This window comes from Astatotilapia calliptera, chromosome 8 (assembly GCF_900246225.1).
Source record: "Astatotilapia calliptera chromosome 8, fAstCal1.2, whole genome shotgun sequence".
Taxonomy (NCBI): domain Eukaryota; kingdom Metazoa; phylum Chordata; class Actinopteri; order Cichliformes; family Cichlidae; genus Astatotilapia; species Astatotilapia calliptera.
The window spans coordinates 17,130,872-17,154,372 of record NC_039309.1 but is presented as its reverse complement, the minus strand read 5'-3'; the positions used below and the strand labels follow the sequence as shown (position 1 = coordinate 17,154,372).

At 42.6% G+C, this 23,501-nt stretch overlaps 3 protein-coding genes and 1 non-coding gene across 6 annotated transcripts; all 4 read left to right on the top strand.

Moving 5' to 3' along the window:
• The first annotated feature begins 39 nt into the window (after positions 1–39).
• Positions 40–10,888, top strand: gspt1 (G1 to S phase transition 1). 2 transcript variants are annotated; one of them, XM_026177128.1, is made up of 14 exons: positions 40–463; positions 723–767; positions 2,086–2,358; positions 2,439–2,472; positions 2,679–2,756; positions 2,852–3,032; positions 3,151–3,305; positions 3,547–3,687; positions 6,477–6,570; positions 7,994–8,074; positions 8,220–8,393; positions 9,693–9,782; positions 9,878–10,046; positions 10,140–10,888. In XM_026177128.1, exons 1-14 carry the CDS (start codon positions 268–270, stop codon positions 10,190–10,192), a joined length of 1,764 nt encoding a protein of 587 aa, XP_026032913.1. In that variant the 5' UTR covers positions 40–267; the 3' UTR covers positions 10,193–10,888. The 2 variants fall into 2 exon arrangements, with proteins under 2 accessions (XP_026032913.1, XP_026032914.1); XM_026177129.1 differs by lacking the exon at positions 723–767.
• A 637-nt stretch (positions 10,889–11,525) lies between these two features.
• rsl1d1 (ribosomal L1 domain containing 1) lies at positions 11,526–17,658 on the top strand. Of its 2 annotated transcripts, none has more exons than XM_026177131.1 (10): positions 11,526–11,617; positions 12,128–12,212; positions 12,446–12,585; positions 12,718–12,856; positions 13,246–13,394; positions 14,628–14,729; positions 15,066–15,159; positions 16,755–16,880; positions 16,980–17,153; positions 17,258–17,658. In XM_026177131.1, the coding sequence occupies exons 2-10, from the start codon at positions 12,180–12,182 to the stop codon at positions 17,384–17,386; spliced, it is 1,086 nt and encodes a 361-aa protein (XP_026032916.1). In that variant the 5' UTR covers positions 11,526–11,617; positions 12,128–12,179; the 3' UTR covers positions 17,387–17,658. The 2 variants fall into 2 exon arrangements, with proteins under 2 accessions (XP_026032916.1, XP_026032915.1); XM_026177130.1 differs by having other exon boundaries at positions 11,535–11,617; positions 17,255–17,658.
• Positions 14,819–14,946, top strand: LOC113028634 (small nucleolar RNA SNORA55). The gene has a single exon (XR_003273257.1). It is a non-coding gene; the product is annotated as a small nucleolar RNA SNORA55 (small nucleolar RNA).
• Positions 17,659–20,339: 2,681 nt separating the features above from the next.
• On the top strand, positions 20,340–21,612 carry LOC113027884 (transmembrane protein 238-like). The gene has a single exon (XM_026177704.1). The coding sequence runs from the start codon at positions 20,446–20,448 to the stop codon at positions 20,938–20,940; it is 495 nt and encodes a 164-aa protein (XP_026033489.1). The 5' UTR covers positions 20,340–20,445; the 3' UTR covers positions 20,941–21,612.
• Positions 21,613–23,501: the final 1,889 nt, after the last annotated feature.

The following is a 23,501-nucleotide window of genomic DNA, read 5'->3' as shown; positions in this document are numbered from 1 at the left end:
ACTGACTGTATACTTAGCGGGTTTGCAGGTGTCCGGTGCTGCCCTCTGGCGGTGTGCGAGGGACGTGCAGCTGCCGTGCACCACTTCTCGTCAGCTACGGGATCCATATGCTTGTCAAGGCAAGGCTTAACAAAGCAATGGGAACTTCACCGAGCGTGCTGCTAAGAGTCTAAAACACACCAGCAACTAAACCCGTATAAACGGAACCACAAAAATCATTCGCCTTGCCCGGTGGTGGGAAGCCTGTCAACTCTGGAAAAAGCAGCGATGGACACGAGAGACACAGCCCCGGATTCGTGGGAGCTGGAAGAGGATGCCGAGGCCCCTGCTGCCGCGGCGGGACTCCCAACCGCCTTCGCCGCCCTTAACGTCAACGCCAAGCCGTTTGTCCCCAACGTTAACGCCCCGGTGTTTGTACCAAGCTTCCTTCAAGCCAGCGCTGTGGAAATGCCGGCTTCAGATGGTAGGTTAAATTCCAGACAGCTGGCTGGAAGTTAGCTTAACTTGCTAGCTTGCTTGCTAGTCCAGCTAAGTTAGCCTTCCTGTGTGTAACTCGCTGTGCTGAACAGCACAGCATACCCTCTAACTCATCAACAAGTCGGCACAAGTGCGGCTGTGGTGCAATAGCTGATTCATGACGTAGTAGTAACGAATATGTGAGCCGCGGGCAATCTTTTCTAATGAGTAGTTACGAAAGTATTTTTTGTTTTCTTATCTTTAAGGTACCCCTGATCCAGCTGCCAGTATGGAGGTGTCAGAAACAGTCGGTACGCATCCACAGTGTACTCCAGTGCACTGCATGTTCACTTGGTTAAGTTACAGCTCTAGCTCAGGCTTCAGGGGGTAGATACAGGCTCAGGTGTGCAAGATTTAACATCCACGTTATAAGTATCACACCAGACCTCATGCAGTTTTTAAAGCTTGGATGCTCACTACTTGTAAGTAGTTACTGAGCCATATTTGGTTTTCTGTCATTGGTAGAAACCCACGTGCATGGGCCTAGGTAGAATGTGGTGCAACCTCACTCGCTCCTGCCCAAAATAGATCTCCTACTGGCACATGCCGTGATTTGTATGTGTCAAGAGCTGCCCGTCCAAGGCCCCGGCCTGCTCTGTGTCAGTGCACTGTGTTTGGTTACACCAGGAACATATTAACTTTGTTCTGGTGAGGCTTTATTTCCCTCATATTTGGCCTTTTGCCCGGATGTCATACACCTCTGCTTGAGTTATGGGGAACTCATTTTTGCTTTTCAAAGAGTGGCTGAGGCAGGGACACAAAACCAGATGACCGTGTAGTGTACATAAGGACAGATAAGTGAGCGAGCTCTGCAGTCACCTCCCTTAGTCCCATTGCCTGCAGACACATTCATGGAGATGGTTGCTGCAACATTTGTTCCTTCAGATGTCCCCGAACATGTCTCAAAATATAAGTACAGCTTGACGAGACTGCCTACAAAGTCAGCTGATTATAAATGAAGGGCGTGGAGAAGAAAATAGACATTGTACTCAACTGCTGGGCCGCATAATTTCATAGTGACGGAAACTGGAGGCTTATTTGTGTGTTGCCAAGGGAAGATGCTTCTTCTTCTGCAAGGCACAGCACATTTTCAGCGTCCTCTTGCTCCTGATTTATTTATTTTTGACGCACTTGCGTTGCAGAACATTGCATTGATTTTGTCTTTATAAAGTGGGCAGACCACGGATATGTAGCAATAGGGTGCTTTTTAGGTTATTTAGAAAGTCCTGCAGCACATATTACAAAGCATGCTGAATTAAAGCAATAGACTATGCAGGAGATGTAGATAAATGGAGGTGAGGCCTGTCTTTTAAGTTGTTTGATTGAAATCTTTGTGCAAATGTGCTTGAAAAGATTTAAGTTTGCTAAAAGATCTGGCAAGATGTACATCAGCTTGACTGAAGCCCAGGATCTGCAATAAGTCAGTTGTCACTTTTGATTTTATTCCTATCATACAGCGTCTTTAAAGTTCCTCCCAGCAAATGAAAAGCAGCCCCCAAGTTGTCGGTGCGATGCCGGTTATTACAGCGGAGTTAGATAACTAGAAATGTGCAAAATGTGTGCTTCCAGCTCCAGTGGAGAATGGAAGCACAGAGGCAGACATGCCCACAGAGGAAGAGACGTGGGAGCAGAAGGAGGAGCCCGGGGGAGACGAAGGAGGTGGCGGACAGGAGGATCTGGGGTCTGGGGAGACCTGCGCGGAGGAGGGAGGCGCAGCAGGGAAAGAGGACGAGGAGATGATGGAGGAGGAAGAGGAGGAGATGCCCCTGCCCAAAGTGGCTCCGGCGCCACCAGACGCTCCTAAGAAAGAACACGTTAACGTGGTCTTCATTGGTCATGTTGGTGCGTTGCATTCGGTTGTGTTTCATCTAAGGCTGTTTATGCAAAGTTATGTTCACTAAAAAATTGGTTGTACTTGCCAGATGCCGGGAAATCGACGATCGGAGGACAGATCATGTGAGTGATCCATTTATTTTTAAATGTTTTGTGTTGTTTTTGATTCGTTTCTTTATGGAGTTGTTTTTAGCTCAACTAGCGATACAGGAGAATAAAAACACAGAGTTGAATCATCTGTTACAACAGCCGAAACCTGTGGCCGTCTCGGACGTGCGCTGGGCTGCACGTTTTGTTAACGTTTCCTCCCTTTGTGCCCTCATTGAAAGGTACTTAACTGGAATGGTGGACAAACGAACCCTGGAGAAATATGAAAGAGAAGCGAAAGAAAAAAACAGGGAGACATGGTGAGGGGCGTCGTGTTTTGATGGCATTTACCTTCTTTGTGCCGTACGCACCTTTTTGTAAAACATAAATGAATGCACGAGCGCGGTTGTTGCAGGTACCTGTCGTGGGCTCTGGATACAAATCAGGAGGAGAGAGACAAAGGGAAGACGGTCGAGGTTGGAAGAGCTTACTTCGAGACGGAGAAAAAACACTTCACCATCCTCGATGCCCCCGGACACAAGAGCTTTGTCCCCAACATGATCGGTGGGGCGTCACAAGCTGACCTAGCAGTCCTGGTGAGACAGATCTTTATCCCTGAACCTCAGAAACATATCACCCGGTTCTTTCACGGGTTGATTTAATATAAAAGGCGCTCTCTAAATATTTCTCTCTTGCCTTATTGGTTTTTGCCAGGTGATTTCGGCAAGAAAGGGCGAGTTTGAGACGGGATTCGAAAAGGGTGGGCAGACGCGGGAGCATGCCATGCTGGCTAAAACGGCAGGAGTTAAACATCTCATTGTCCTCATCAACAAGATGGATGACCCCACTGTCAACTGGAGCCTAGAAAGGTGATTTAAAATGGATAATTTGGGAATTTTAATGTTTATTTCGGACTTTATTTAAAAAAGAAAAACATGCAGTATCTCCAGGAAAGTGTTAGTATTAATTTTGGCATTTAAAGCATCACCAGTTGTGGTTAAGTGACTGATTTTATTTGTTTTATTTGTTCATTAATGATTCCAGTGTGATATTTATGTCAAACACAATGTTAAGAAATATTTTAATAATTTTTTTGTTTTCTTCTCGCAGGTATGAGGAGTGTAAGGAGAAGCTGGTGCCATTTCTAAAGAAGGTGGGCTTCAACCCTAAGAAGGACATCCACTTTATGCCTTGCTCTGGACTCACAGGTGCCAACCTCAAGGACCCTGTATCCGAATGCCCCTGGTACACGTAAGTCAGCTCTCTGAACGGCCCCTGAAGTCATCAGGCGTTGAACGCGTGAGCTCTTTCTGAGTATGTCACGCTTATTTATATTTCAGCGAATTCAAATATAGTTCTTGCAGTCTGTATTTCCTGCTCTATGACGAGTACAAAATGATGAGTGCCCGGCTCGGCCTATTATTTGCGTGCGAGAGTTTATTTAAAATGCACGCTAAGTGCTTTGCAGGAAGACAAATCAAAGAGAAAGACAACAAAGGGATAGATTACACAGCTATGCAGATTAGTAGCTGACACAAAGCCTGTGAATAAATGTTATGTTTGGAGTGATAAAAGGGGAAGAAAGAAAGAATGAATATTTAAACACGTGGCTTTTTAAGAAAAAATAAAGTTAAGGGTACTACCGTAATTGTCGGGCTATAAGCCGCTACTTTTTGCACAAGCTTTGAACCCTGCGGCTTTTAGTCAGGTGCGGCTTTTCTATGGATTGTCCCTGATTTTTGTCATATCGTAAGACGATTTGTTTTGTTTGTTCCGCTGTTGTACGGCACTACGTTGCCTGGCGGAAGGGCATGTGATCAGACACACAGTATCGGGGTTCAAGAGTGGTATGTTGGTCACATGTCCATCCGCCAGGCAACATAGTGCCGTACAAGTAGCTCGAAAAACAAACTTCAAAGTAGCGCTACACGTTCAGCGGGAGTCGTGGATGATGTGCGGCAATAAACTTGCGAAAAGCAAGTTATGCTCAACTCCACCGGTGGAATCTGACAGCGTGGAAAAGTGTGAAAACATCCATCCATCCACCTGAGCCTAAAAGGTAGTCTGAATCTATTTTTCTGGTGTGTAGGTTATTGTTATGTACTACATTTGTTACTCGTTTTTGAAGCACAGCACATGTACTTGTAATTACCGCTACTTGTACATATACCTAAAAAGTTGTGCAAATATGTACCCATAACTTGTTTTTCAAAATATTAATAAAAGAGATGTGTCTCCAAACAGCCATCTCTTTCCTGACAATTCGCTTTGTGCATATTCTCTTACATATGATAAGTCAACATTGAAACACCTGCGGCTTTTAGTCAGGTGCGGCTAATGTATGTGCAAAACAGGATTTTCCCCTGATTTTAGCTTGTGCGGCTAATATTCAGGTGCGCTTTGTAGTCCGGGAAATACGGTAATTTAAATATGTGAGTGAATTAAAAAAATGAATAAATGAGCCGTCGAGTGAGGAGGATTCTTTGATTCTTTGTAATTATGGTGCTGACCATATGAATGATTATGATGAGCAACAACTAGAGGGGCACTAGGTGTTCTGTCAACACTTCAGGTTATATTATTATATTACTGTGTAGAGTAGAGAGTTTTCATTATACCCCTCTGGATGTAAAGACACATGGTGACGTCCTGCACTGTCAACAAGCAGACAGGCTGCCCTTGAAAGCCTTCACAGCGCGAGAACACAAGACAAACAGAACACAGTTAGGTCATTGTGCTCTGAACGGCATCACCAGGCTTGAACCTTTATAAGATAAAGTGAGACCTCACCAGAGAGAAGGGTCAGTACCAAAAAAACCACAACACTGTGTCAACCTTACTGACTTTAAGCACATAAATATACTAATTAGTCCCCGTCATCCAACTGGTCACTGCCTTAATCATCTCTTACAGTATAATAATCTATAAATAACAATAATAACAGTGATTCTGAAGTACACAGTGATCATAATGGCCATGTTAAAGCTTAGCTGGGGTGATAGGATAGTTGCTTTGCTGCATAAGTTGATAATTATGTGTGAAGAAAGAATCAATATGTAGTGTTCAGCTCACACTCCTTCAGCCTCTGGTGACTTTGGGAGAATCAGAGGATCAAAATTCTGAGGCCAAAAAGACAATTTGTTTGAATTAAAGGAGGTGATCTATTATGCTGAGTTCAAACTCCACAGTTCTCTGTTGTAATCTGTCAAAGTAGTTTAAAATCAGACGTATGTATTTTACCCTAGGCCTTGAGGCAGCCACTTAGTTAATGAACTCTTTGAAGCACGCTGCGTTAGCGCTTCATAACCTCTCCATTTAAATTTCTTCTCCATTTGGCCCTCTACAGAGGTTGGGCACTGCAGCATAAACAACATTATTACAAAAGTGTGCAGTGAATCTGGGATGTTGTTGCCTTTGAAATGGTTGCTTCAAAGACAGGGACCAGGTTTGCAACCACCTGTGTTCAGCTGCCATCTTTAAAGAGACTGGCGCTTCAAGACGGCGATAAAACGTCTGCTATCAGTTTGCCATTGAATGGGCGGTCAAGTTGGCAATTGGATGCAATGTGTTTTTGATAACGTGGCAGTTAACTGCGATAAATTGGGGAACATTTCAAATGTGTTGCTTTCTACATGCACACTTCATAATATGCAAATCGGAAAAAAGTGGAAAAAAAGGTCTGAAGCCGGAGCATTAAAGTCACATTTATATGCTAGCTTTGGCTGTGTTTGACTATCTGTAATTGTAACAGTATGCATAAATGATGGGTAATAATGAAAAGATGGAGGTAAGGCTTGTTTACACATGCTGATTTAAATATTTCCAGCATTTATAATGAAGGAAGCCGGTGTGTGCGGTGTTTCTTTGACTTTTTGCTTTACAGAACTCATAAGTCATAGAGAAATAAGACTGCACAGATTTGTTCTGTTTTCTGTAGTGTTGTTTGTTTTTTTTGTGCATTGATTTGTGTGAAGCAAATGCTGACTACAATAAAAACCTTTACTGTTTACTTTTGTTTTGCTTATTTCTTTTTCTAACAGGGGTTTGCCATTTATTGCCCACCTGGACAGTTTGCCAAACTTCACCAGATCAAGCGACGGGCCTGTCAGACTACCTATCGTAGACAAATACAAGGTGAGCAACTGGAAGCTTTTGATCCTCATTTCCTGTAAGAAGAAAACCAAAACCATTGGCAGCTTGTGTTCTGCACAGCTCCGCTCTCAGAGGATGAGTGGGTGTAAAATTTCTTTTGGTTCGTGCTCACTTTGCCAAAATCCTTTTTCGCTCTCTTGTCAGTTTGTCATTTTGCTTCCTCTTGAGTTTTTTTCCCAGAACACACAGACAGTCACACAATGAGCCACACACACACACACTGTGGCCTCCGCACAGCCATTCCTCTTTGAGATAATTGAGCTCCTTGGCGCTCAGCTTGGTTTAGATGTTGGAAGCAGTTCATCACACACTGTAAGCGTTGTTGGAATTGAATTATTTTGAAACAAAAATTGACCATCGGCTCTTCTTCCTTTCTTCATATGTCATCATCTGTCTTTATCCTGTTGTCTTTCTCTCCCAGCGATTGCATAAGAGCCTTATGTAGCAGTTATATGACTAAGTAGCCTCAATTGATGTTCTCCTGAAGTAATGGGATTATGGTTCAGTCAACTGGATGCTGCATACTAATGGTCACCGAGACTGCCAGGACTTTGATACAGCAACCTTTCAGCTGTGGAGAAAACACTGTGCATTATTTTGGTGGTGTCTGAAAGCTCACAGTCATGATCATTATTTCATTTTTTTACTGCCAAAAGAAAAGTATCATATCTTATACAGCAAGCTGCTTCTTCCAAGAGTCCATGTTTTTCTAAGGCTTGCATTAGAACTATGTGCTTATTGAAAGTATGAGGAAATGCAGTATTTAAGACTAAAGTAAATGGGATATGGACTGGCACTTACACATTTATATAGCACTTTTGTTTGTACCTAAGGGTTTGTTTAACATTCCTGCACTCACACATGTGTCGGGGGTAACTCTGACCCAGTATCTTTCCCCAACCATAGTCTGACATGCAGACTTGAGTCGCTGGAGAAACAGTCCTCTGACCTTCCACTCTACCTCCTGAGCCACACCCACCACAGTCAGAATGGATTTACTGACTGTTTAAAGTGAACTTATATATTTGAACTGTATATTTTTATTTTTGGACTCTACTAGAGTAGCTTTGCATGATTCAAAGTTCAAGATAATCCTTATTATAATCTTGTTCTGAGCTATGGTGCATTCCTTCAGTTCACCCACCTTCCCTTTAAGCCAACTTTCCTGTGATTGGCTGCTCCTCGTAAACAGGAGATTTGGACAGAAGGGGGGCGGAGCTTCTGTGCTCACAGGGATTATTTGCAAACAGCAAAGAAACTTTGACCATATTTGATATGACATTCCACCAGTGTAAAATTATCTATATGGCAGATGTTATTTGGACACATGGGTGTATTAGCGGTTAGCAAAGTATAGTGCATTTACTTGAATATTGCCTCTAACTGTGGGTTTCCTTGTTTGTAGGATATGGGTACTGTTATCCTTGGAAAGCTGGAATCTGGATCCATTAGTAAAGCCCAGCAGCTGGTCATGATGCCAAACAGGGTGAGTCCTCTTCTTGATTGAAAGAGGATCCTGTAACCACAAATACTCAGTTTCATTTTCATTGCCAGTCATATATATTTCTGCATCAATGCAGAAATAGTCTTTCCTCACTTCACGTGTAGCTGTATGCATGTGTGTGTTGCAGCACACGGTGGAGGTTTTGAGCCTGCTGAGTGACGATGTGGAGACGGACGACGCAAGTCCTGGGGAGAACCTGAAGTTGCGGCTGAAGGGCATAGAGGAGGAAGAGATCCTTCCTGGTTTTATCCTCTGCAGCCCCGACAACCTCTGCCACTCTGGGCGCACCTTTGATGCGCAGGTAAAGACTGGATAATTACTGCATGCTGGCTTCTAACTCCTGACTTTGACAGTCGTTAACTGTGGGGAGAAGTTGGGGGGATGAAGGGGGGTGAGGTAACCACAGGTGATGCCATTTATTTAATTTAATGCCAGCAAATAAACTCCTCACCACAGGCTCCTGTAATGAATCCGCTCCCGTGTCTCTGCTGTGTCTCATATTAAAAACAAAACTAAATGCATCCTTTTGCAGGTTGGCTATGTTAGAAAGCAGTCGCCACTCTGGTTGATGATCATGTGTTCACAGCAGGTCTACACAGACCAGCAGAAGTAATTATCAAAGATGAGGCATTTCTCCATAAGAGCTTTGGAGACACATTTTTCAAGCCTGTGTTAATTGCAGAGTTGTCTGATGGAGCTTGCTTTGGACAAGTTGAGCAGACACAGGCTTATAAAGTAAGACTTTTGCCAGACAAATAGTTACTTATGTGTTGATAATCTGTACTTTTCTTTGTGAAATGCTTACCTTCAGGTCTGAAAATAAGCTTAGGCAAGACATCCATTTAAACATCGTAGTATACACACCGCTTTATATTAAGGGGTCACAAGGTTCAAAGGATCTTTTCTGGTATTATAAGAGAATATGTGACGCAGCATGCAAAAACCCACCTGTAGTCCAAAACGTTCATTTTTTTACCAAATGTTTCCTAAAATTTCAAAGCTTCAAGAGATTGTTAACATGCAAAAAATGATTTTCCCATTTAGTAGTCTCTAGTGAGACTCGGGTCTCACTTTTAGTTGTTGATTATCTGCATTTTTGATCTGGAAAAGATCAAAGATGCATTTGATCCGGGCTTGGGACCCCCCCGTGGCTCGGTTGAAGTTAAGATAACAAACACTGGGAATACTGCGAAGCCTGCTTGTTGTTGATTGTGTCATTCCTTGGCTGTTTTCATGCACAGCTGGGATTCTCGGGCAGAATCTTTTGTCAGCTTTTCCTGTACTGTATGTATTGAAACATCTCCAAACACACATGGAAAATACAGCATATAAGGCAAAAAAAAAGAGTCAGAAGAAGGCAAATTTTCTTATAATTTCTTAAAGTAATCTTCAGGAATAGTTCTCTAGGCTTCTTGAAGGACATCAACGCTGCTCTTTGGATGTTGACTGCCTTTTTTTCAGTTTTTTACTCTTTATTTTTCTTATATTCAAGAAATTAAAACAAATGATGTGCTTTTGTAACAGGCTACTAACAGCAAAGTATCTAAAGACACAATCTGGTTTTCAAGTCCTCTGAAATGTTCTTTTGGGTTTTTTTTAGATCGTCATCATCGAGCACAAATCCATCATTTGTCCTGGTTACAATGCAGTCCTTCACATCCACACCTGCATCGAAGAAGTGCAAATTACAGTAAGTTACTGTTGGGCTTACATATTAGTTATTTGGTTATTTCATTCTTTAATTATTTGATTACTCGTGCTAAACTTGTGCAATTCTCACCACAGGCCTTAATCTGTCTGGTGGACAAGAAGACGGGAGAGAAAAGCAAAACACGACCACGCTTTGTGAAGCAGGACCAGGTTTGTATCGCCAGGCTCCGGGCAGCAGGAGTCATCTGCTTAGAGACCTTCAAAGACTTCCCTCAGATGGGGCGATTCACACTGAGAGACGAAGGTAAGGACACCGTGCAGGCTTGAAGTTAGCTGGATTTGTTTTCAGGCATCTTTGAATCGCCCTTTTGTCCCTCAATTCTCTTGATACTATTAGGCAAAACAATCGCCATTGGCAAAGTGCTGAAGCTGGTGCCAGAAAAGGACTAAATGCAACAATGGCAGCATGCATGGAGTTCTTCCACTCGTTCCCAGAGGAGAAATGCTGCTAGAGCCGACCCAAACAGCTACTCTCTCTTTACACACAACTATGCTGAAGAGACGAACAACGACAAAAAAGGAGGGAAGAATAAAATCATGTCAAATGAAGAAAACATGACTGAATCAGTTTTTATGATGAACCATATGAAATGAGAGACCAAGTCCAGTGTGTCAGCTTTCTCATATTGAGAGCTCAGCTATGCCACTAATGTAGCTACATGCCCCGCCCCTTTCTGTACTCCCAGGCCTGACCGTACGGTCTGCTGGCCGCGCCATTTGTTTTTTGAATGGAGATGGATGCAGTGTTGTTGAGTTTGGGGAAGGAAAAAAAACAACAAAAACAAATAAAGTCCAGAATGATTTCATATCCTGCAAAAAGAGCAGAGTTAGTCTATAATTATCATTTGCTAAGTGCTTCTCCCATCTCAAGAGCAGGATTTAGAGTCCAGAGAGGACATTTTTATTTGATTTTAAGGATTGCTGTGCCAGAGTCTTTAGTTTGGTCTCTCTCCACATGAGATGGTTTAATTGGACTGAGCTCACATACTACTCTGATGAACCAAGGGTAAACACACTCACACGGACAGACCCACACAGCTGTTACATAATCGAAATGGAAAATAAAAGATCAAGCTGTAACTGAAAGGTGTATTTGTCTGATTTGTACCACAGGTTTACAGCAGGGATGTATTGTCAGGTTAAACGACTGCACTCATACACCACATTTCTTTTAGATTTGTTCCTTATTTAACCAAATAACAAATGTCTAACAGTAAAAGACCCATGACCTTACAAATCTGTTTGATGCACTTTTAATTTAGGTTTTTAATATGTAAATGTTCTATGCAGAGTGTTTGAGGGTAGATTAAGGAAGTCTGAAGTGGCAGAGATGCAGGACAGGTGTGAGGGCAGGGAGGTGGACGGGTTCAAGGTGAGAAAAAGATATCAGGGTGGAGAAGAGTGAAGTAATGGTAGCAGCAACAGAAAGGGAAAGTTTATCAGGTGGTAGTGAGATCTGAGGTATATTACGAAGCCAGATTAATGTCTTAACGAGCTATGTTGAGCTTAACGTCAGAGTTTTGCAAGTGAGGAAAGTGACTTTTTAAAAAAAACCTGGCTAAATCACGTGATTAACGATTTGCTCTGCACTAATCTCTTATTTGCCACAGTGCTGCATTTTACTGTTATATTTTATGCTTTTATTTATATTATAATTTTCCTTACAGTTTTTGAATCACCATTTTATCGTTAGCGTCATCATCTGTTATGTCTCTGATTGGAGTTGGTGGCACTTCGTTTCAGCCGGAAGAAGAGTCATGTGACGAGTCACAGATCCGGAAGCAGAAAGACCGATGTGCAAAAAAGGGATTTCCGGTATTTGCTGGCCTGAGCTGTGAAATACTTGTTGAACATATTTCCCGTGAATGATATCAGTTCCATTTTAAGCCAGAGAGAAAAAATTTTTTTGGCAAAGCTACTTTTATATATCCTTTATTTTTGGATGTAAAATTCACACTGACATTAAAACTTTATTTTTCAAGATAGATAAGGCCAATAGGGCAGCAGATATTTTAGAAGCATTTCACAGACTAGGATTTTCATTAGGATAGACAGGATTAGTCCATCCTGAGCTGTCTCCATAGGTGAGATGTTTGTTTTTTGTTTTGTTTTTTACAGGAACTTTATTGAACAAACAATGAGTATAAAACATATAAACAGATGAAATATACAAAAGAATAGAACATGAATACAAATAACCAGGGGTAAAAATAATAATGATTATATAAATACACCCCAAAATCCACATATATGTATTGTTTTGAGAGCCTTTTTGTTGGTGGAATCCGATATTGATTTTATGTACACATATATTTTACGTCATAGCATGACGCTCAACGCATGCGCCCTGGTGTTTTTTGGGGTCCACGTGTGAAGAATGGCAGAGAAAGCTTTACTGGACCGATCGCAGGTAAAAGTTTGATTGATTTGTGATTTCAGATTTGTTTGAATTAGTCGTTTTTAGAATGTTTGGGTTACGCTGCTTGTTAATAAAGTTTGTTACCACGTATCTAATGAGCCAGCTGGTTCCAACTAGCTTCTTCAACATGCTAACACGTTTGGCGTTAGCAAATGCTAACTTTTAGCTCAGGTATTAAGCTGCCTCATTTGTATTGTGGTGTCTTAACTTAATGTGTCTGACAGGTAAAGAAGGCCGTCCAGGCCCTGCAGGCCTTCCTAAAAAACAAAGCTAGTGGTGAAGCCCCGTTTCTGGATGAGACTCAGCATATCAGCCTGCTCTTCACCCTGTGGAAGATACCCAAAGAAGCGCAGACCATACGCATGTGAGCAGCCCAGGCGACTGAATTTTAGTTCCTCCGTCGCAGCAAATGTTTTCCAAATTTAAAGTAATTCGTTGATAATGGCATTCCCCCAGAGTCATTGTGTTTCTTTTGTTTTCTTTTTGTTATCCGCAGTCCCTTGCCCCATGGCCAGCGGTCAGACACAGAAGAGATTTGCCTCTTCACCAGAGATGAGCCCAACATGACCTCAGAGCAGACCCAGAGGTTTTATAAGAAGCTTCTGCAGGAGAGAGGTGTCAAAGGCATATCAGAGGTACGCTGTTCTAAACTGATGTTGGTCCAGGTTCAGCATTGCAAGCAACCAATCATATTGGTGTGAGGTCATAGTAGCATATGGAAAAGCCATCACATCACACCACTCACCTAACACAATAACCATAACTATAGTCCCACAACCCTAATCCTAACCATGATCATGTTCCCACCCTCATTGAAATCTGGCAAAGAGGAGTCAAGTCCACTTAAGCTGCTCAGAGTAGGTATAAAGGAAGAAGGGCTTAACTGCCACCTTTTTGGGAATTTTTCCTAAGTAGACATGGGCAAGGTTTTTTGTTTTTTTTGCTATCCTGAGTGTACATTTTTCTGCTTTAAACCGTCTTGTCAGTGGTAAGAAACATTCAGGGATGTGTTTGCCTGTGGCAGATCATACCGTATAAGGTCCTGAAGACGGAGTACAAACCATACGAAGCCAAGCGCCGCCTGCTGGGAAACTTTGACCTGTTCATTTCTGATGACCGCATCCGCCGACTGCTGCCATCGCACCTCGGGAAACATTTCTACAAAAGTAAAAAGTGAGAGCGCTTTTCAGTTTGTCCTGTTTAGTGTGTGTGTTAGAAAAATAAGAACTACGGTTTGACTGTAAACTATACTATATATACAAGGTTTTTTACTTCATGGGTTTATGCCAGGTCCTGACATCACCCCCAAACGCAGCAGCAGACTGGCAAACCGCGGCCTCACCCCCAAACACTGTGGCAGATTGCAGTATAACCCCCAAACGCCACGGCAGACCTTGGCAATTTGCGGCATCACTGTCAAACGCAGTGGCAGGTCGTGGCAAGTTACGGCATCACTCCCAAACACTGTGGCAGATTGCAGCATCCCTCTCAAATGCAGTGGCAAGTCCCAGTCTCACCCCTGAACGCGACATCACTCCCAAACGCCGCGGCAGGTCGTAGCCAGTCGCACCATTGCACCCAAACACCGCAGCAAGTCGTGGTAAGCTGCAGCATCACTCCCAAACGCCGCGGCAGGTCGTAGCAAGTCGCGGCATCGCACCCAAACATTCTGGCAGACTGGCCAGTCGTGGCATCGTACCCAAACGCCACGGCCGGCCGTGGCAAGTCGTGGGCTCACCTCCACTCTTTGCTGTGCCATCCTGGCATGCAGTCGAGTCTTGGAGCAACAAACACCTATTGGGGAGGAAAAAGACAGTGGAAGATGGGAGATAAACTTGCGTCTGTGCGAACACTGTAACATTAAACTCTAATTCCAAATCAGCCAACAGACAGAAACGCCCTCCATATGTCTTTTCTCATTTCGAGATGATAGACCAGTGTAAAAGTGCCCCAATACAAACAGATTGACCAATCATGTTACTTGCCTCTCTTTTCGCGTCGGCTTCCTCAGAAACTCACTGCAGGTGATTCTCCGAGCCCTTGGCAATGCAGCTGCTCGTGCTTCTGTATGAGGATGAATGCAAGAAATTGGATTTGAAAATATAGCATTGAGCCACAGAAGCCACTAAGAAGCGTGGAGGGAGAACATGCCAAAGCAATACAAACTATCACATTAAAAAAAATTCAGCAGCAGAGGAGAAAAGAGCAAATCCAGGTATCCAAAGAAGATAAGAGCTTAATGTCATTTGAAACATTATTGAAAGCAAAGCCCCTTATTCCCACAATTTTTCACCCCCACTTGTGTTCTCTGAACGTTTCTCTGTTTTGGATACTTTGCTGCAAATGACTTTAAGGTGTCGTGTAGCTGCGACGGTTCTATTCTTACCCTTTTGCTTTCTTTTCCAGAGAGCCGCTGTGCGTGAACCTGCAGAGCAAGCATCTGGCCAGAGACATCGAGAGAGTCATCCAGGGGACCAGCCTGAAGGTTACCAACAAGGGCTGCTGCTGGTGAGATTTATTCACGTGTCCCTGGTTTCAGCTTTTTGTGCAGAAATTCCCCTTTATTAAAAACTCTTCGGTAGCAGATGATCTTAACTGCACCTCAGTACAACCTTGTCGATTCTCTGTAATCGATACGGGTCAGACTGGTGCTATAGAAACTCAAAGTAAATCCAGATGGACCTCCTCTTTCTGTGGAGCCTGTCTCTACAACTTTGATACACAATGTTTAGCATCTTACTCGGTTAAAAAATAAGAAACAGTCACATTGGTGCTTCATATACTGCTGCTGTGATCTGTGTGTTTGGTAACACTGTGTTTTCGTGCACTCTGCCTGTGTTGCAGTATGGCACGTGTTGCCCACTCGGGCATGACTGCAGACGAGGTGACGGAAAACATCGAGGCTGCCGTGCAAACAGTGGTCACCAAACTGCGCATGGTGAGAACTTTTTGTTTTACATTTGGTTGTTAGATTTTAGACTTATCACACCCTGACTGAGCTGATCTATGCCAGCTCTCAATAATATTCCTGATATTGAGATGGTAATTGTTATTCTCTCACTGATAGGAAAAGTAGCTGTGTAGAAATGTGCAAATCACAGTAGTTTGAAGCCGCAGTAGTTTTAGAAGGCTTTGTAGTTGCATCAAAGTGATGGCAACATAAATCCCCAGTAAGGCTCTGCCTCTTTAGCGTGGGAGGGAAGTCCCCACAACTGGTTCCAGCACCAGTCTACTGGTGAGAAAAACAAAAATCCAGCGTCTCGGTGCAGAAATGAAGAGTTTTGAGTCGTACGTGTCATAATAGCATGTAGATAACAGCTGATTTGTTTCATTGGCTTCAGCAGTTTTTATTTTGCCTGTGATTAAACGTGATGGATGATGCGTTCAGTGGGATCGGGTCTTTCGTGCAGTCAGTTGTTAATTGATTGTTTCGTGTATGGAAGAAAACGCACCTCTCGGTATCAAACGGCACAATTTTTGTGCAGCAAAATGGGCACTGATCAGCGTTAGGGTTGGGCAATGTGAGGAAAATCTAATATTCCGATTATTTTGTGGCTATGTTGCAATACGCGATAAAATATCACAATATGTCCTGAGCCTCAGTGTCCCCAGCACCGGGGACAAAGGGAGTGAGCTGCAGTTTAAGCCTAAGTGAAGTCAGCGTGTGTGGATCCACAGAAACATCCGAATCTCAGCTAAAAGCTCAAATAAACCATTTCAACAACCATCGAACAGCGAAAACGGCAAACTATTAAAAACGCAGTTACGCAATGTCGTGAAATGTGCCTAAACACAAACAAGGAAGCTACAAACTCACTTGACTTTACGTAACCAAGCAAACGGCACGTGTAGAGATCTCACAGATTCAGACCAAAATAACTTTATGTTTGATAAAAAATAACATGGAATTAAACTTACCGTGCTGTTTTTCTCTCGCCGATCGTAGTCGTAGGTCGGGTCACAGCTGGTTTATTTGAAGTTTTCTTTGGTGTGCGGGGAGACGTTCACACGTGGAGTTTAAAACATTTTTCATTTTGCAGTGGATCACTTTTCAGCTGGTGGAATAACTTTGTGGTTCTTCGACCTTTTCCGGCAATAGTTTAACGGCATGATTTGCAAATTACCGCATTTTGTTTAACGTCCTCCTCGTGAAATCCAAGTCTGAATCGCCTGCCGTCGCCATATTTCTCCTTTCTGATGGTGTATAAACGCGCATGCTCAGTGCAGTGTGCCGGGTAGAAAACTTTCCGGTTGGGAGGGGGGATTAATGATGCATTTGCAGCTTGTGGGAGAAAAAAAACTCAGTGAATTATGTGCAGACAGCTTAATATTTCCATGGCAACCTATACTCGATGGTTACGATAAAGCTATTTTAACCATGGTACGTGGACAAACTTACGATACATCGAGTATATCGTCCAACACTATTTAGAGTTTGCAATTTCAGTTTGGAATTCAAAAAGTTGCACAGCGTTCTTTTATGTATCGATGCAAGTTTTTCTTGCCGTGTCTGATTTGATCGCTGTTTTACAGAAAGGACCAGTGATTAAACTCATCCACATTAAGAGTCAAACGTCGGTGGCTCTGCCTGTCTACACCTCAGACTTGGGCCATCTCTCTGTCCTGGAGTCTAAACAAGCTCAGACGCCTAAAGACAAGGTGAGTACAAGTTAGCACTCAAAATGTATTATTATTTTTTTTGTATAAGCTGCATTTGTTGAAACATTCGGAAAAGTAACAAGTTTGTGTGCATTTCAGGAATCTGCATCCGCAAAGAAAAATAAGACGGAGGACAAAGAGCAAGCAGATGCTACTGCAGAGGGCAAGAGGAAGGTGAAGAAGGTGAAGAAAAATAAAGCAGCAGCTGAAGACGAGGAAGAAATCCCACAGCTGGTTCCCATAGAAACCCCTGTCAAAAAGCCTAAACTGGAGGTCAGTACTTTTCACAGCTGTTTGAGTTGAAGGGAACCTCAGCAGATGATTCAGGTTTTGTTTTTCTTTGGCATCGTTAACGTTTCCTCTGTTTTTTGTAGAAGGCGTCCAAAAAGAAGAAGCTGGAGAAAGCCCCCAAACCCGCAGCGCTGAAGAAAGGAACAAAAGCTCAGAGCAAACTGATCAAGAAGACCGACTCCAAAGTAAAAAGAAAAGTACCTAAAGTGAAATGATCGTTAACGTGGACATTGAATTATTTTTTTTTTCTCTGTTCTTCTTTTTCCCTCTAGTTTTGTTGTATTCTGTGAATGTAATGTCACTGTTTGATGACAGAGACAAAACTACTCATGTGTTTGATTCAAGCCCATCTTGTGCTGAGTCATCATACAGTGTCAGTGCCTTGGACTCGACCTAATCAAGCAGCTAACGTGTGAAAGATTCTCTCCCAGTTTTCATATACAGTGTTGGGGTTACGTGCTGTTGTAATAAAACCTGAACGCTGAAATATTTTGTCATTAAATGTGTTTGAAACTGGAGGAGTTGCAGCGGAGGCTGGAGCCTATCCCAGCTACAATAGGGCGGAGGCGGGGTACGTCCTGGACCAGTCACCGCCTGATGCAGGGCTAAAGTGTGGTGCATTAGTTTTCATGTGTACTGTTGTCAATGCACCTAATGGTTTTTATGCAATTTATTGCAAAAAAAATGTGCAATTCTTTTACGTTTTGTGGGTGAAAACATTACACAAGCTCAAATACAATACACATGGTATTACAGGGTTAAGGGCTGTAGTTGGTTAATATGATTACTTGTTGCCACTGACAAATGGAAATGCATTCAAATTATATTTATATGATTAATATGGGATTATAAAATTCAGCTTCAATTGGAGATGTTAAAAGTTTGTTGTTGAAGGCTTGCAGCCATTTTCTGCTAAGATTCAAGTGTTCAATTACAGACACTTCACTAGTAACAGTGTTTGAGTAGTTTGGCTGGTGGGAAATGTTGATGAGTGTATAATTTTGACAACGATCCAAAATGTGCTGAAAAAGGCACTCGGTGAGTTTTTGAAAATTGTGGGGGGAATATTGTGCAGCAGGTGAGTCAATCTATTGGTGCATTTTACTTGTTGAACGTGACGCTAATGGCAGTAACCTCACAAACGAGAAACCCCGCTGCTCCGTGATGTCAGCAGATTCAATGCCCTCAAAGGATTCATGACAAGTTAAAATGAAGATTTTATGTACAGTGATGCTAATTTGCCCAATTACAATGACTTCCTGAAAGTAGAGGAGTGTGCACACAAAAATGGATTAATTCCTCCACTATAAAAAAACATTGTTGCTCAACCTATCAAACCCGAGTCTCCATTTAAAAGCTATAATAAGGCAGCAATGTGAATAAAACACTTGAATTTAACTGTTTGCCAACCTCATATTCAGAATGTTTTTGCTATCACGTGCAGGCACAGCCTTGCTTATTGTAAATGAATCACAGTTCTTTATTATGACATTCATTAGTTCTGAAAGGTGGATTTTTTTTTTCAATTTCTCTAATATTTGGAAACTTGCAAAGATGCATAAAGTAATCGAGCAGTGGATGAAGCCTGATGTGTAATCCTGTGAACAATTTAGAGAAGATAATGAGATGCTGCTTTTTTAGGCCTGGAAAGATGAGTATTTTCAGCTACTCCTGTTATTTACAGCTGCACTTGTTGGTCAAATGGCAGCAAAATAATTGTGAATAGGCAACTACACTGCTAAACTGCACTCTGTTTGGGAACCTCTGGGACATGATTTATCAGTGCATCTATGCCACAAATTACACAGACTGTCCAAGGAGCTCACTCAGGTCTCAGAGGAGACCAGAACACCATCCACCTTACATCAAGGAGGATTAGCTCGTACATCAGCAAGGAATAATCATGTGGCTTACATGGTTGAGGATTTATACAGACTATCTATCTATCTATCTATATGTATGAACAGTTGTTTGCTCTAACATGTATTAGCCTTGTTTGCTTGTGCTGGATATGGCTCTGTGCTTGCAAAGCCATCCAGCTGTATCAGATGACATCCCCATTGTTAATGGGAATAATACCTATAATACCTAGCCTGTGCAGCAGCTGTCAGCAAGTAATAGTGCGTTGTGTGTGTGTGTGTGTGAGAGAGAGAGGGTGGAGTATATCCAATATATGAAACTCTGCATTTCTTTGCAACATAATAATGTCAGAAACTGCAAGCATGCACAACATTCTACACACCATCTGATTCTTGTGACAATAAGCAGTTTTGGGTTGTTTTTTCCCTGCTTTCGAATAGACAGCCTTTGTTTTGGAAGTGTACTGTAACAAGATCGTCCTGACAGCAAGCTAATGAGAGGTGATGACATTGTTGTCATCAGGTGGGCTGCGACTGTCTGTCCTCACTCAGCTGTGTGGGTGTGGTGGCCCATCTGGAATTACAGCGTGTTCACGGGTTACTGAGCAGCAGATTAAGAGATGCATCAGGCAGTCACACACTTGGTCATCGTGCAGATGATACAACTCTTTCATGTGACTTTTGGGAGGTGCTGCATTCTTGACAGATGTCTGCATGGACTGAGAGAATGAACAGAACGGCTCGGGACTGATTTAAAGAAGACAATCGGTGTCCTGTTGAGGTCCACTTGCTATCATCTCCCTTCTCTGTACATCAAAGGTACAAGGCTTTGTTTCAACTATGGAAACTTCTTTTTCGGGTGACTTTGGGAGCCAGCGGTTGTACCCAGACACACAGCCAGCAGCTGCTGAAGGCCCGGGCCGTGCTTACCTCCACAAACCTATCATCGTGATTGTGATGGGATCTCTGATGTCTGTAGCAGGCGCAGTACTTTTACTGCTCCAGTACTCAGGGGTGACTGAAGCGTCCCGCTCTGTAGCCTCGGCCTGCCTGTCTTTAGGGCTGATGTTTGTGGCGATGGGGCTGGTGTGGGTCCCCATTCTGAAAGAGAAGGAAAGGCGGAAACGGATCAGCCAGGGGGCTTGAGCAGAAGATGGAAAAGACTTGATGATGTCAAAGATAAAATGCTATTAAATGCTCTTTATAGTGCTCTGACACATCCAGTACAGTCAAGCTGGTGTGGCTCTTGCTGATAATGGCCTGAGTACACTGTACTTTGACCGTGTCACAGCAGGTTGTTTTATGTTTCTCTCAGCGAGGATCAGACTTGATTGTCTTTGCTTTTACACCGGCTGCTAAAGTTTGTCGCTTTGGATTTTCTTCCACGTCTGGATAAACTCTTTGGATAAGTTATCATGTCAACACCTGTACAGGTGGAGCCCATCATGGAGAAGAGGTACGGAGGAGTTGGCCGCTGCAAGTGCTCATTTTGGTTCGCAGTGGCCCACGACATACTCGGTGTCTTGATTATAATGATTGGGGTGTTTGGAGGACTGGTTATCCACGATCTGTTTGTCTATGGCGGGGCCATTATCCTCTTCCTCAGCCTGATCTGGTGGGTGTTCTGGTACACGGGGAACATCGACGTGCCGCCGGAGGAGCTGGAGGACGACGTGGGCTTGACGAAGCAGAAGAACCGTGGACTGAGCCGGGCGGTGAGGCGCTTGTCTGATCGCCTCGCCAGCGGGATCAGGAACTCCTTCAGAAAGAGCGGCAGGCTGGTTAGACAGGGCCCCCCGGCCGACAACGGAGTTGTAAACGCCGGTGCAGATGTGTCGCTCTCTACAATCTACGACGGCACCCTGGCTTCTACTTCAAACGAATTTGTGAGAGAGACACTGTCAGTGTGAGCTGCTCCACGGCAGAACACAGAGACACGGACTGCGATCATTATATTTGCCTTTTGTTGAAAAGGATTTTGTGTTTGCTCTACCAACATGCACAACTAATGATTAGGTAACAATGAAGTGCTTCCCTGACAAGAGCCACATGATTGTACCTTGCTGATAAGATGCAAACTTTGCACACTATAACAGTGTTTTTACATGACACCGATTAAGAGACAACAGCCTCCTCACTTATCACTATTTCTGATATTATTCGCGTCACAGATTTTGACTGTAAATAGAAAATGAAAAGGTATATTGATAAATGTGTTACGGACAGCCTTTTATTGTAAAAGAACGGCAGTAGAAGTGTGCTAAACACGATCAGAGGAATGATGTGTGGTTTTTATGGTTTTTGTAACAAGTTAAATTTATAACATTTACTCAAATTAATATTTTATGTTAAAAAAGCTTCAATGTCGTCACCCAAAATAAACACATTGTAGTTTTGATGACACAGGAAAGTTCCATGCTTGTTTATGTGTCATGAAAGTGATAAGTCAAGCTAAGTTTAGATCATTCAGCTATTTGCTACCAGCTGTCTGGTTTCAGGTCCCCCTGTGTGCTTATATGTGTTGCAACAATCAATGGCCCTACATGGTAAATAAAATCTATCACAGATTGGCTTCAAACTAAGAACTTAGACCTTTTATAGAGGCACAGACAATAAATCAATAAACCATGTGACGGGATGACCCCAAGAAAGCGATTCAGCCCAGAGTGTGGTTCAACTGAAGCCTTGCAGTTATGAAGGTACACAAATTCTTTAACATTGTGCAGGTCTGACCTTCTGTCAAAGAAGGTTTTGTTACAAATATAAGACGACTTATTATGACTTTCCACATTTTTTTTCGTATGTTACAGTTACAGTAGTACAGACGTGGACAAAATTGTTGGTACCCTTCGGTCAATGAAAGAAAAACTCACAATGGTCACAGAAATAACTTTAATCTGACTAAAGTAATAATAAATAAAAATTCTATAAATCTTAACCAGTGAAAGTCAGACATTGCTTTTTCAACCATGCTTCAACTGAATTATTTAAAAAAATAAATGCATGAAACAGGCCTGGACAAAAATGATGTTACCCACAACTTTTATATATTTTGTTGCACAACCTTTTGAGCCAATCACTGCAACCAAACGAATCCTGTAACTGTCAGTGAGACTTCTGCAACTCTCAGCAGGTATTTTGGCCCACTCCTCATGAGCAAACTGCTCCAGTTGTTTAGGTTTGAAGGGCACCTTTTCCAGACTGCATGTTTCAGCTCCTTCCAAAGATGCGCAACAGGATTGAGGTCAGGGATCATAGAAGGCCACTTTAAAATAGTCCAATGTTTTCCTCTTAGCCATTCTTGGGTGTTTTTAGCTGCTTGTTTTGGGTCATTGTCCTGTTGTAAGACCCATGACCTGCAACTGAGACCAAGCTTTCTGACACTGGCCAGCAAATTTCTCTCTAGAATCCTTTGATAATCTTGAGATTTCATTGTACCCCGCACAGATTCAAGACACCCTGTGCTGCAAAGCAGCCCCAGAACATAACCGAGCCTCCTCCATGTTTCACATTTGGGACAGTGTTCTTTTCTTGATATGCTTCATTTTTCCGTCGGTGAACATAGAGCTGATGTGCCTTGGCAAAAAGTTCAATTTTTGTCTCATCTGTCCACAGGACATTCTCCCAGAAGCTCTGTGGCTTGTCAACTGTAGTTTGGCATATTCCAGTCTGGCTTTTTTATGATTTGTTTTCAACAATGGTGTCCTCCTCGGTCGTCTCCCATGTAGCCTACTTTGGCTCAAACAACAACAGATGGTGTGAACTAACACTGATGTTCGTTGAGCATGAAGTTCAGCTTTGATCTCTTTAGAAGTCTTTCTGGGCTCTTTTGTTACCATTCGGATTATCCGTCTCTTTGATCTGTCATCAATTTTCCTCCTGCAGATCTTAAATTTCTGAATGACATGTGCAACTGTAGTCACAGGAACATCTAGCTGCTTGGATGATTTATGATTTTGATTTTATGATTTTCTTTCTAATCACCTGAGACAACTCTTTCCTTTGCTTCCTCTGGTCCATGTTAAGTGTGGTACACACCATGTCACCAAACAACACAGTGACTATCTGGAGTCCTATATATAGGCCCACTGACTGATTACAAGATTTTAGACACCTGTGATGCTGATTACTGGACACATTATTTTCATTCTTTTCTAGGGGTACCATCATTTGTGTCCAGGCCTGTTTCATGCATTTATTTTTTTAAATAATTCAGTTGAAGCATGGTTGAAAAGCAATGTCTGACTTTTACTGGTTAAGATTTATAGAATTTTTATTTATTATTACTTTAGTCAGATTAAAGTTATTTCTGTGACCATTGTGAGTTTTTCTTTCATTTACCGAAGGGTACCAACAATTTTGTAAACGTCTGCAGATGCTTACATTAAACATACCCAAAGTTTGAAAAAGGTTGCTGAGCATACGGACAAGTTATCACTATGAGCAAAAGAAAAGGTGCTCTGAATGCTCG

Bases quoted from the DNA above. Each gene is read 5' to 3' on its own strand.
- gspt1 (XM_026177128.1), top strand. From the start codon at position 268: ATGGACACGAGAGACACAGCCCCGGATTCGTGGGAGCTGGAAGAGGAT. The intron at 2,473-2,678 runs GTGAGTGATCCA...CCTCATTGAAAG, and splicing joins ACGATCGGAGGACAGATCAT to GTACTTAACTGGAATGGTGG. The intron at 3,306-3,546 runs GTGATTTAAAAT...TTCTTCTCGCAG, and splicing joins GTCAACTGGAGCCTAGAAAG to GTATGAGGAGTGTAAGGAGA.
- rsl1d1 (XM_026177130.1), top strand. From the start codon at position 12,180: ATGGCAGAGAAAGCTTTACTGGACCGATCGCAG. The intron at 13,395-14,627 runs GTGAGAGCGCTT...TTTCTTTTCCAG, and splicing joins CATTTCTACAAAAGTAAAAA to AGAGCCGCTGTGCGTGAACC. The intron at 14,730-15,065 runs GTGAGATTTATT...CCTGTGTTGCAG, and splicing joins ACCAACAAGGGCTGCTGCTG to TATGGCACGTGTTGCCCACT.
- LOC113027884 (XM_026177704.1), top strand. From the start codon at position 20,446: ATGTCAACACCTGTACAGGTGGAGCCCATCATGGAGAAGAGGTACGGA.